At 42.3% G+C, this 13219-nt stretch overlaps 1 protein-coding gene across 1 annotated transcript in view; it reads left to right on the top strand.

The window, feature by feature from the left end:
• The window catches only part of stat4 (signal transducer and activator of transcription 4), a 141758-nt gene that overhangs the window by 20714 nt on the left and 107825 nt on the right, over positions 1–13219 (top strand). The window contains exon 3 of the mRNA XM_041200881.1: positions 3044–3188. Within this exon, the coding sequence (XP_041056815.1) occupies positions 3044–3188 (145 nt within the window). The remainder of the gene's footprint in view (positions 1–3043; positions 3189–13219) is intronic.

Here is a 13219-nt window from a genome sequence, read left to right as displayed (position 1 = left end):
ACTCATCCAGGCAAGTGGTGAGTATTCCATCACACTCCTGACTTGTGCCTTGTAGATGGTGGACAGGCTTTGGGGAGTCAGGTCAGGAGGTGCGTTACTTACTACAGGATTCTCAGCCTCAGACCTGTTCTTGTGGTCACAGTATTTATAGGCTAGTCAAGTTTAGTTTCTGGTGAATGGTAATCCCCAGGATGTTGATAATGGGGAATTCAGTGATGGTAGTGCCATTGAATATTAAGGGGTGATGGTTAGATTCTGTCTTGTTGGAGATGGTCATTGCCTGGCACTTGTGTGGCACGAATATTACTTGCCACTTGTTAGCCTAGTGCTAATTACAATTATAAGCAATTTTGCTTTGAATAAGAAAAAACTATTATTGATCAACTGTAAACACACAGCTTATCTAGTATTTTTGATGTAAAAATGAAACTATACCTGTGGCAACAACTTGTATTTGTTAAACACCTTTAACATAATACCATGTCCCAAGGCACTTAGAGCATTTTAAAGCAAAGCTTGACAACAAATCAGATAAAGGATATGTTCCGTCAGATGCTGAAAGGCTTGGTCAAAGCAGAAGGTTTTAAGGAGTGGCTTAAAGGAAGAAAGAAGGTAGAGAAGGTTAGGGATGGGATTCTAAGGCTTAAGGCCTTGACAGCCGAAGGCATGGTCACCAGTGGTGGAATGATTAAAATCAAGAGTCCGGAATTGAAATAGCACAAATATCTTAGAGTTGTGTGGCTAGAGATGATAAAGGTAGAGAAGAACATGGGCAAGGAGGATTTGAAAGTGAGGATGAGTGTTTTAAAATGGGGCCATTGCTTAATCAGAAACCAGTGGAGGTCAACAAATACAGGACAAGAATTTTGGTTGACCTCAAGTTTTTGGACAGTAAAAGGTGGAAGCAAAGAGTGCATTGGAATAGTCTAGTCTAGAGATAACAAAGGCATAGATGAGGGTTTCAGCAGCAAGTGAGCTGAGGTGAGGTGGAGTCGGGTTATTTTACAGAGGTCGAAATAGGTGGTCATAACAATGGTGCTGATATGTGGCTAGAAACTTGTCTCAGGGTAAATATGGCACCAGGATTGCAAACAGTCTGATTCAGCATCAGACAGATGCCTGAGAGAGGCAGGGAGTCATTGGCTAGGGAACAGAGATTGTGGCGAGGACCTAAAGCAATGACTTCAACCTTCTCATTATTTAATTGGAGGAAATTTCTGCTCATTCAGTACTGGATATTGAACAAGGATTCTGATGATCTAGTGACAGTGGAGGGGTTGAAAGAGAGAGTGAGTGGTGAGGTAGTGCTATGTATTATCAATGTACAAGTGGAAACTGATGCTATCTTTTCAGATGTGTGCTGAGGGGCAGCATGTAGATAAGAAATAGGAGAAGTCAAGGATAGATCCTTGGGGATACCAGAGCTAGCTGTGCAGGAGTGGGAAGAGAAGATATTGGAGATGAATCTGTAGCTTTTTAAAAAAATTTGTTCATGGGAAGTGGGCATCGCTGGCTAGGCCAGCATTTATTGCCCTCATTCAGGCATTTAAGAGTCAACCATATTGCTGTGGGTCTGGAGTCACATGTGGGCCAGATTAGGTAAGGACAGCAGATTTCCTTCCCTAAAGGACATTAGTGAACCAGATGGGTTTTTACAACAGTGGTTTCATGGTCATCATCAGACTTCTAATTCCAGATATTTTTGAATGCAAATTTCACCATCTGCCATGGTGGGATGTGAACTCAGGTCCCCAGAGCATTACCCTGGGTCTCTGGAATACTAATCCAGTGATAATACCACTATGCCATTGCTGCGACCGGATAGATGAGAATGGACCCCTGTGAGCCGGCCCACCCAGCTGGATGACGGTTGAGAAGTGTTGGAGGAGGAAGTTGTGGTCAGTTGTGTCAAAGACTCTGGAAAGGTTGTAAAGAATGAGGAAAGTCATTTTACCTTTATTACAGTCACATAGGATATCAATTGTGACTTTGATAAGAACTGTCTCAGTACTGTGGCAGGGAATAAGCCTGAGTGGAGGGATCCAAATATGTAATTTTGGAAAGATGAGCACGGACCTCTCACACTGATTTTAAGATTTATGGATCAAAAATAAATGACAAAAAAGAAATTCTTGGAGAAATAAGACTTACAGCTGATTGCTAAGGACAATGGGATGGTGGAGTAGAGACAGTTTTTCTTCATATCTTATCTGATATCAGATCAGGAAGCACTTGTCGCAAACACCCTTTAACTTGACAAACATCGCAATTTGTTAAAGACAAAACATGTTGGCATGCAAATGGCAACCTAAAGAGAAGCAAAGAAATAAAAAACTATGAAGAAAAAGATAGACTCAAAGTATTTTACCCTCATTTCATTTTTTTATCCCTCATCTCCTGAAGGCCTGACTTATGTTGGGATTGGAGCTGGCAGCCATACAATGCCTCATATAAATGGCTGCCTGTCATACGTGAGCCGTGACACTGTGGGGGCTGTTAAAATAAGAGCAACAATTTACCCTCTGCAAACCAGTTGCCTTCTCATAAAAAGAGCTGGTGTAGACCATATGACCACTTGAGCCTGCTCTGCCATCCATACTCGCTGGATCCCAGTATCCTGCTTTAATTATGTAGATCAGTGATGTTATTGGCACTGGATTGCAATTTTAGTCCCTGGTATGAGTCAGGGAGCAATAGTGGCTTACCCGCCAGACCAAAACTCCCTGGAGCTTTAGTGTCAGCAGGTTGTTTTACTATGGGAAACATAATGCCAGGCTTGTTCCTGTTGTCAAACAACGTCCACACACACACACCTTCAAGTTTATTTAAAGAAAGAAAATGTCTAAACTTTCCATGTAGTTGATTCAGGAGACCAGATACACCTCCAGAATTAGGTTTGTTCATATTTGTTTTCTGAATCATTGTGGATTTTCCATTGTGGAACAAAATTTTAGTTTTCTTCATTAACAATGCATAATGTAACATTTTTGAAAGAGAGAGTACTTAGACTTGCATTTAATTGTTTGCTCATTGTTTTTAACAGGGATCTTGCCTCGAATAATTACTCTCTGGCCACCCTTCTGTTCAATAATTTATTAAAACAAATAGATGACCAGTATAGTCGTTTCTTCCTAGAAAAAAACTTTCTGCTTCAGCATAATCTGAAACGAATTAAACAAAACCTTCAGGTAAGATTTTAATATTGCATCTTAACTGAGTTTTAACTGGTCAAAATTCTTGCTTCCATGCTGAAACTTAGTGTATGTTACCCAAGGTAATTTGGACCAATGGTTCATTGAGTTTGAAATTGAGAATTTTTTCACTTTGATTGACATAATCTGCTAAACTGTTTCATAGTTTATCTAAAGGTTATGCCTCAGCCAACTTAATTTTGGAGAACATGTGAGGACATAAGTGTTGAAGAGGTTATACATTGGCTGTCACAGCTTTATGGACTGTTGTTTTTTTTAAAAAAAAACAAGTTCTGAAAGAAAGAGGTTATGGGTTAGGGATTATGCTGTATAAGTTATTAACTTAGAAAAGAAGCAAAGCTCTTTAATCAAAGGAGGACCAAGAGATTGATTAAGAGGGGAAAATAGAGTATGAGGGCAAACTTGCAAGGAATATAAAAGCGGACTGTAAAAGCTTCTATAAGTTTGTTAAAAGAAAAAGAATAATGAAGACAAATGTAGGTCCCTTACAGTCTGAAATGGGAGAATTTATAATAGAGAACAAGAAAATGGCAGAGTAATTTAATGACTTCTTTAGTTCTGTCTTCACAGAAGAAGACACAAATGGGAACCAAAAGCCTAGTGAGAGGAGAAATTGATGGCATTTAGTATTATTAAAAACATAGTGCTGGAGACATTAATGGGACTGAAAGCCCAGTGCCCGATAATCTATATCCCAGGGTACTAAAGGAAGTGGCCATGGAAATAATAGATGTGTTGGTTGCCATCTTCCAAATTTCAGTAGATTCTGGAACAGGCCTGGCAGATGGGAGCATGGCAAATGTAACCCTGCTATTTAAAAAAGGAGAGAGGGAGAAAACACAGAATTACAGACTGGTTAGCCTAACATCAGTAGGAGCGAAAAATGCTAGAGTCTGTGTTAAAGGGTGTGATAACAGGACACTTAGAAAATATCAACAGGATTAGACAAAGTCAACATGAATTTATGCAAAGGAAATCATGTTTGACAAACCTACAGGAGTTTTTTGAGGATAGATGAGGGAGAACCAGTAGATGTGGTGTATTTGGATTTTCAGAAAGCTTTTGATAAAGTCCCACATAAGAGGTTAGTGTTCAAAATTAAAGCACATGGGACTGGAGGTAATATATTGGCATGGATTGAAAATTGGTTAACAGACAGGAAACAGAGAGTAGGAATAAATGGGTCTTTTTCAGAGTGCCAGGTAATGACTAGTGGGGTACCGCAGGGATCAGTGCTTGGGCCCCAGCTATTCACCATATATATCAATGATTTGGATGAGGGAACCAAATGCAATATTTCCAAATTTGCTGATGACATGAAACTTGGTGGGAATGTGAGCGGTGAGGAGGATGTCAAGGGGCTTCAAGGTGATTTAGGCAAGTTGAGTGAGTGGGCAAATACATGGCAGATGCAGTATAACATGGAAAGGGTGAAGTTATTCACTTTGGTAGGAATAACAGAATGGCAGAGTATTATTTAAATGGTGATAGATTGGGAAATGTTGATGTACCAAGACACCTGGCTTGGCCTAAGTAGCCAAGTGGTTATGGTACTGGGCTTGTAACCCCAAGATCAAGAGTTCAAATCTCACAATGGCAAACTATGAAACAATGTAACTTCATCTGAATAGGAACAGATGGAAACGGGTTTGTACTCGAAAGAATTACAAAGACACCTGGGTGTCCTTGTACACCAATCACTGAAAACAAGCATGCAGGTGCTGCAAGCAGTTAAGAAGGTAAATGGTATGTTGGCCTTCATTGCAAGAGGACTTGAGTACAGGAGCAAGAATGTCTTACTGCAGCTATACAGGGCCCTGGTGAGACCACACCTAGAGTATTGTGTGCAGTTTTGGTCTTCTTACCTAAGAAAGGATATACTTGTTATAAAGGGAGTGCAGCGAAAGTTCACCAGGCTGATTCCTGGGATGGCAGGATTGTCCTATGAGGAGAGATTGTGCTGACTAGACCTGTATTCACTGGAGTTTAGAAGAATGAGTGGGGATCTCATTGAAACATAAAATTTTGACAGGGCAGGACAGATTGGATGCAGGGATGATGTTTCCTCTGGCTGGGGGAGTCTAGAACAAGGGGTCACAATCTCAGAATATGGGGTAGGCCATCTAGGACTGAGATGAGGAGAAATATCTTCACTCAGAGGGTGGTGAACCTGTGGAATTCTCTACCACAGAAGGCTGTGGAGGCCAAGTCACTGAATATATTTAAGAAGGAAATAGATAAACTCTAAAGTTTTCAAAGAGTATGGGGAGAGAGTGGTGTCTGGCGTTCAGATAGAGGATCAGCCATGATCATTTTGAATAGCAGAACAGGCTCGAAGGGCTGAATGACCTACTCCTACTTTTATTTTCTATGTTTCTATGAACAGTTTTTGTCGCCTTATCTAAGGAAAAATATACTGGCATTGGAGACAATCCAGAAGGTTCACTAGGTTGATTTTGGGTATGTAGAGATTTTCTTGTGAGGAGTGGTTGAATAAGTTGGGCCTGTGCTCATTGTCGTTTAGAAGAATGAGGCAATCTTATTGAGAGGGTCCAGAGGAGGTTCACGAGAACGATCCCAAGAATGAAAGGCTTAACATATGAGGAACATTTGAGGACTCTGGGTCTATACTCGATGGAGTTTAGAAGGATGAGGGGGGAGCTAATTGAAACTTACAGAATACTGAAAGGCCTGGATAGAGTGGATGTGGGGAAGATGTTTCCATTAGTAGGAGAGACTCGGACCTGAGGGCACAGAGTAAAGGGAAGACCTTTTAGAACAGAGAGGAGGAGAAACTTCTTTAGCCAGAGAGTGGTGAATCTATGGAATTCATGGCACAGAAGGCTGTGGAGGCCCGGTCATTGAGTGTATTTAAGACCAAGATAGATAGGTTCTTGATTGGTAAGGGGATCAACGGTTACGGTGAGAAGGCGGGAGAATGGGGTTGAGAAACTTATCAGCCATGATTGATTGGCGGAGCAGACTCGAAGGGCCGAATGGCCTAATTTCTGCTCCTATGTCTTATGATCTTATAAATATATAAGATTCTTAGGGGGTTTCACAGGGTAGCTGCTGAGAGATTGTTTTCGCTTTTGGGAGAGTCTAGGACCAGATGGCATAATCTCAGAGTAAGGGGTCGCCCATTTATAACAGAGATGAGGAGGAAATTCTCTCGGAGGGCAGTGAATCTGTGGAGTTCTTCGCTGCAGAGGGCTGTAGAAGCTGGGTTGTTAAGTATATTCAAGGCTGAGATAGACAGATTTTTAATCAGTAAGGGAATCAAGGGTTATGGGGAAAAAGCAGGAAAGTGGAGTTGAGGATTATCAAATCAACCATAATCTCATTGAATGGTGGAGCAGTCTCGATGGGCTGAATGCCCTACTTCTGCTCCTACATCTTATGGTTTTATGCATATACCATTGGTGTATGTTCACTGTTATTTACATAAAGATGTCAATGTTTATTATTATTGTATTATGTTGCTTAATTCTATTTAATTACTAAATTTAACCTATTTATAGTTGGAACATGCCAGTAATATTGTTAGTTTATTTCTCTATCCACAGTATGCACATAATCCTAAACTATCATAAATCTGATATTTTTGAATATCCTTATATATTGTCGAGGTCTTTTGCTTTCCAGTTTCATGCTAACCTTGCTCCTTCCACAGGCCATTGCAGCATTATTTGGCCTCAATCGCAACCTGAAAGTCTGTTCTATTGACCATCTTTCTGTTGTGACCCAGTCAGTTCCAACCACACACATGCGCCATTTTAATCCTCACTCTACTCAGTTCCGCTTTATCTGCACTAAATCCTAAAGCTATTTTCTCCCTATCAGTAATTGTTAGAGAGTGATTAACAGAATTTTGCAAGGTAAAGTTTATTTTGGGCAACATTAACAATGCTTCTCCTCTCTGACATTAATTTTAAAACATTAGCAAAACTTGTATGTCAGTGAATCAAAACTGCAATTAAGACAATCACTGGTGAATGGATCCCCATAATCAGCACACTGACAGAGTAGGAGATATTGGGATACAAGCAGTGGATCATCAGGATAAAAATATATCCAAGGAAGAGAAGAAGCAAAGATGGCCTATCCAAAGTTAATAGGGAAGCAGTGTATAAAGAATTGTAGCTCTCAAGGGACACAATGACAATAGGTTATACATTCAGCCAGGCACCAGGCAATAGGAATCACTATGTGTTCTTAAGTTTCAAAGTCAGTATTTATTCACAGCTACTGAGAGTGGGGTTCCAACCTACGCAGACATATGTCTGTCCATTGGATCTTAAATCCAACACCTTGACCACTCAGCCATCCTGGCAAGGAACACTATCCTGAGTTAAGCAATTGGGAGAACACTGTCACTGAAGAAACTTTAGATACCATAGAAAATCTGCCTGTCACGGTAGATCTGGATATCGAACCCACAGTGGAGGAACTTAGCAAAGTGATTGACTCACTTGCCCTGGCCAAAGGTCCAGGTGCTAATACCATACCGCCTGAACTCATGGGAAACTGGCACACCTGCAGCATCCACACAAACTTCTCTGTCTTTGCTGGAGGATGGGGACAGTGCTTCAGGATATGCATGATGCAAAGATTGTGACCTTGTCAAGAACAAGGGTAATCACAGCAAATGCAACATCTGTTGAGGCATCTCCCTGCAGAGCATCATGGTAAAAGGATTTGCCCATGGCACCTTGTCAGACTGCTGATCCTGGCTGAACGCATCTACCTGAATCCCAGTGTGGTTTCTGAAGTGGAGGATCTACACTTGACATGACCTTCTCAATTAAGCAGCTGCAAGAGAAATGCTGTTAACAAACGAATCTGCTACATATTGCCTTCATCGATCTCACCAAGGCATTCAACTATGTGAGCAGAGACAGTTCATTTAAACTGCTGCAGATAATTGGCTGTCCGCTGAATCTGTTCAATGTGATCTCTTCTTTCCATGGTGGTCTTGGTAGACCCACAGTTTAGTGTTCTCAATCATGTTGTTGTTCCGCACTCTCTTCCTCAGCTTGAATATTACAGCTGCAGCTTCTACGATGGATGTGTTGATTTCAGCATCAAGTGACAGATTGCTGGTGATTGTGGAGCTTAGGTATGTGAAGCTTTCAACAACCTCCAGCGCCACATTTCCAATGATTATTGATGGCAGTGTGACAACATCCTGGACCATGACATTTGTCTTCCTGATGCTGATGGTCAAAACTAAAGTCTTTTCAGGTGTGAGATTATCTGTCCATTTGCTGCTGCAGATGTTTTTCAGTATGGAATGTTGGTGTGACACCTTCATTGTAGCGCAACTATGTCATGAGGACTCGGTGCACCTTTGTCTTGGATGTCAGATGAGTAAGGCTGAACAGCTTTCCATCCAGTTCTGGTATTCATGTAGAGACCCTTTGTAGAGGACCTGAAGGCTTATGACAGCAGCAAATGCAAGAAAATGCTAAAGAGTGTCGGTGCCAGAACACAACACTGTTTGACCCCACTGCAGATCTCAAAGGGTTCCAATGTTGCCCCATCATAGCTGACCTTACTCAACATGTCGTATACCCAAAGACCTTCTGTACAATGAATTGGCCACTGGCTCACAACCTCCTGGGCATCTATATCTCTGCCACAAGAACATATGAACAAGATATGAAAATGTTGGATATTGACCCTGTAAACTGGGAGACCATAAGATGATAAGATGTAGGAGAAGAAGTGGCCCATTCATCCCATTGAGTCTGCTCCACCATTGAATGAGATCAAGGCTCATCTAATAATCCTCAACTCCACTTTCCTGCCTTTTCCCCATAACCTTTGATTCCCTTACTGATTTAAAAATGTCAAAAATCTGAGACGGTTGTTGATGTTTGTGACCTCTGAGACTGATGGCTTTGAAGGGTAGTGGAAAAGGTGAGCAGAAACACAAAGCTCAGCTGGCCGAGGAGAGCCCAAAGAAAACTAGAGACCAGTGAAACATGCATCTTCTCAGCACCCTCGTCTTCCTCAGTAGCAAATGCGGCAGAGGCTGCCATGCCAGAGTGAATCTCCTGAGGCAAACTAAATGATGCTTAACACAGAGATAAAAACAAAAAACTGTGGATGCTGGAAATCCAAAACAAAAACAGAATTACCTGGAAAAACTCAGATGATGCTTAACACAGTTGATCGCCACAACACACACCATTGCCTTAACAGACTGAAGGCTGCCAACAGCAACATTAATTATTTAACCCAAATTCCTGCTTTGTGGATTTTTATTTAACAGCCTCTGTTGTGGGTAAAAATAGGGAGAGGGAACCCATTGAAGGTGTATCCAGTTGCAATGGAGTTAGGATTCCTTTAGTTGCTTTGTTAACAATATTGTAAATGTGTTTGCAAAGCATTCTCACTATGTTTTGAAAATTATAAATATGTTCTAAAATACTGTACTTGCAATTGCACAAGAAATTTTGAACAGAAGAAAGTTTCACAGATACATTTATGATGTCATGAACAAAGTGACTAGAGAAATGTTTGCCCCAATGTTGTTCTATGGCTAGATAGACCACAACAGTTTAATGCACTGGATTAAAAACCACATGACTGGCGTAAGAGTTTTTCACTTTTAAAACCATACTGGCTCTGGCACAGTTCCAAATGTAGCATTGCCTGTTTGTAAATGCTTCTGCTGAGTAAATATGCAGTTCAGATGGTCAGTAACTTCTCTAAATTAACTGAATATTGTCATTATGCAGTGAGATTTAATGTGTGCTATATTATAACATTATCAAATGAATACTGGGTAGGTGCCTTGGTAATTCAGCACCTTGATGTATGAATGTGTTACATCAGAGTTGCAGGACCTGAGTTCATGTTCTGCAGACTCTGATGTGGTCCAGTTTTCCATCAAAGTTGAGTCATCTGTAGGTGGCTGAGCCACTCTGAGGCACTTCACTACTCCAGGAGGGGAGAAATTAGAGGAGTAAACCACAATTGTTGTCACATCCAAAGCTTGGAGTCACATAATCTAATAGTATCTAAAGCTGCAGTGGAAAGTATTGAGAAAGCAAATGAAAGGGGATTAAAAAAAAACAAATGATTGTTAGATAAAAGCAAATAACTGCAGATGCTGGAAATCCAAAATAAAAACAAAAATAGAAATACATGGAAAAACTCACCAGGTCTGGCAGCATCGGTGGAGAAGAGCACAGTTGACGTTTCAAGTTCTCATGACCCTACAACAGAACTAAGTAAAAATAGAGGAGTGAAATATAAGCTGGTTTAAGGTGCCGGGGAGGGGGGGGATGTGGTTGTAGGGACAAGCTAGCAGTGATAGGAGCAGATAACCAAAAGATGTCACAGACAAAAGAACAAAGAGGTGTTGAAGGTGGTGATATTATCTAAAAGAATGTGCTAATTAAAATCGATAGCAGGACAAGCAAGGTACAGATAGCTCTAGTGGGGGTGGGGTGAAATAAGACTAAAAGGGCATAAAAGGTATAGATTTCAAAATAATGGAAATAGGTGGGAAAAGAAAAATCTATATAAATTATTGGAAAAAAACAAAAGGGAGGGAAGAGAAACGGAAAGGGGGTGGGGATGGAGGAGGGAGTTCAAGATCTAAAGTTGTTGAACTCAATATTCAGTCCGGAAGGCTGGAAAGTGCCTAGTGGAAGATGAGGTGCTGTTCGTCCAGTTTGCGTTGAGCTTCACTGGAACAATGCAGCAAGCCAAGGACAGACATGTGGGCAAGAGAGCAGGGTGGAGTGTTAAAATGGCAAGCAATAGGGAGGTCTGGGTCATTCTTGCGGACAGACCGAAGGTGTGTGTTCTGCAAAGCCATCGCCCATTCTGCATTTGGTCACTCCAATGTAGAGGAAACCGCATTGGGAGTAACGAATGCAGTACACTAAGTTGGGGGAAATGCAAGTAAAATGCTGCTTCACTTGAAAGGAGTGTTTGGGCCCTTGGACAGTGAGGAGAGAGGAAGTGAAGGGGCAGGTGTTGCATATTTTGCGTATGCTTGGGGAGGTGCCGTAGGCGGGGGTTGAGGAGTAGGAGGTGATGGAGGAGTGGACCAGGGTGTCCCGGAGGGAATGATCCCTACGGAATGCCACCGGGGGGTTGAAGAGAAGATATGTTTGGTGGTGGTCCGTCTGGCTGAACTTGTTCTCACACTGAACAATTTCTCCTTAAACTCCTCTCACTTCCTCCAAATAAAAGGTGCGGCTATGGGTACCTGCATGGGCCTCAGCTATGCCTGTCTCTTTATGGGGTATGTGGAACATTCCTTGTTCCAGTCCTACTCCAGACCCCTTCCACAACTCTTTCTCCGGTACATCGATGATTACTTCAGTGCTGCTTCATGCTCTCATCGGGACTTGGAAAAATTTATTAATTTTGCTTCCAATCTCCACTCCTCCATCATTTTCACATGGTCCATCTCTGACACTTCCCTTCCCTTCCTTGACCTCTCTGTCTCAATTTCTGGTGATAGACTGTCCACCAATATCCATTACCAGCCTACCGACTCCCACAGCTACCTCGACTACAGCTCCTCACACCCTGCTTCCTATAAGTACTCCATCCCATTCTCTCAGTTCCTTTGCCTCTGTTGCATCTGTTCTGATGATGCTACCTTCAAAAGCAGCTCCTCTGACATGTCCTCCTTCTTCCTTAACCGAGGATTTCCACCCACGGTAGTTGACAGGGCCCTCAACCGTGTCAGGCCCATCTCCCGTGCATCCGCCCTCACGTCTTCTCCTCCCTCCCAGAAACATGATAGGGTCCCCCTTGTCCTCACTTATCACCCCAGCAGCCTCCACATTCAAAGGATCATCCTCCGCCATTTCCGCCAGCTCCAGCATGATGCCACCACCAAACACATCTTCCCTTCACCCCCCCGGCGGCATTCCATAGGGATCATTCCCTCCGGGACACCCTGGTCCACTCCTCCATCACCTCCTACTCCTCAACCCCCACCTACGGCACCTCCCCAAGCATACGGAAAATATGCAACACCCCCTTCACTTCCTGTCTCCTCACAGTCCAAGGGCCCAAACATTCCTTTCAAGTGAAGCAGCATTTCACTTGCATTTCCCCCAACTTAGTCTACTGCATTCGTTGCTCCCAATGCGGTCTCCTCTACATTGGAGAAACCAAATGCAGACTGGGCGACGGCTTTGCAGAACACCTTCGGTCTGTCCTCAAGAATGACCCAGACCTCCCTGTCGCTTGCCATTTTAACACTCCACCCTGCTCTTTTGCCCACATGTCTGTCCTTGGCTTGCTGCATTGTTCCAGTGAAGCTCAATGCAAACTGGAGGAACAGCACCTCATCTTCCGACTAGGCACTTTCCAGCCTTCCGGACTGAATATTGAGTTCAACAACTTTAGATCTTGAACTCCATCCTTCATCCCCACCCCCTTTCCGGTTCTTCCCCCTCCTTTTTGTTTTTTCCAATAATTTATATAGATTTTTCTTTTCCCACCTATTTCCATTATTTTGAAATCTATATCTTTTATACCCTTTTAGTCTTATTTCACCCCACCCCCACTAGAACTATCTGTACCTTGCTTGTCCTGCTATTGGTTCTTAATTAGCACATTCTTTTAGATAATATCACCACCTTCAACACCTCTTTGTTCTTTTGTCTGTGACATCTTTTGGTTATCTGCTCCTATCACTGCTAGCTTGACACTACAACCCCCCCCCCCACCCCCACTTCTCCCCCCACCTTAAACCAGCTTATATTTCACTCCTCTCCTGTTTTTACTTAGTTCTGTTGTAGGGTCACGAGGACTCGAAACTTCAACTTTGTTCTTCTCAGCCGATGCTGCCAGACCTGGTGAGTTTTTCCAGGTATTTCTGTTTTTGTTTTGGATTTCCAGCATCCGCAGTTTTTTGTTTTTATCTTTTAGTTCTGTTGAAGATATGGGGGCCATTATAACTTCATCCTCCAGCCTTTTTGGAAAAAGCGCAGTGAGCTTCGGATGCCCTGATGCATCTTGGCCAT

The sequence above is a fragment of the Carcharodon carcharias genome, chromosome 12 (assembly GCF_017639515.1).
Source record: "Carcharodon carcharias isolate sCarCar2 chromosome 12, sCarCar2.pri, whole genome shotgun sequence".
In the NCBI taxonomy this organism is placed as follows: domain Eukaryota; kingdom Metazoa; phylum Chordata; class Chondrichthyes; order Lamniformes; family Lamnidae; genus Carcharodon; species Carcharodon carcharias.
Note: the sequence above shows the minus strand (reverse complement) of the source record. Positions and strands in the feature narration are given on the sequence as shown.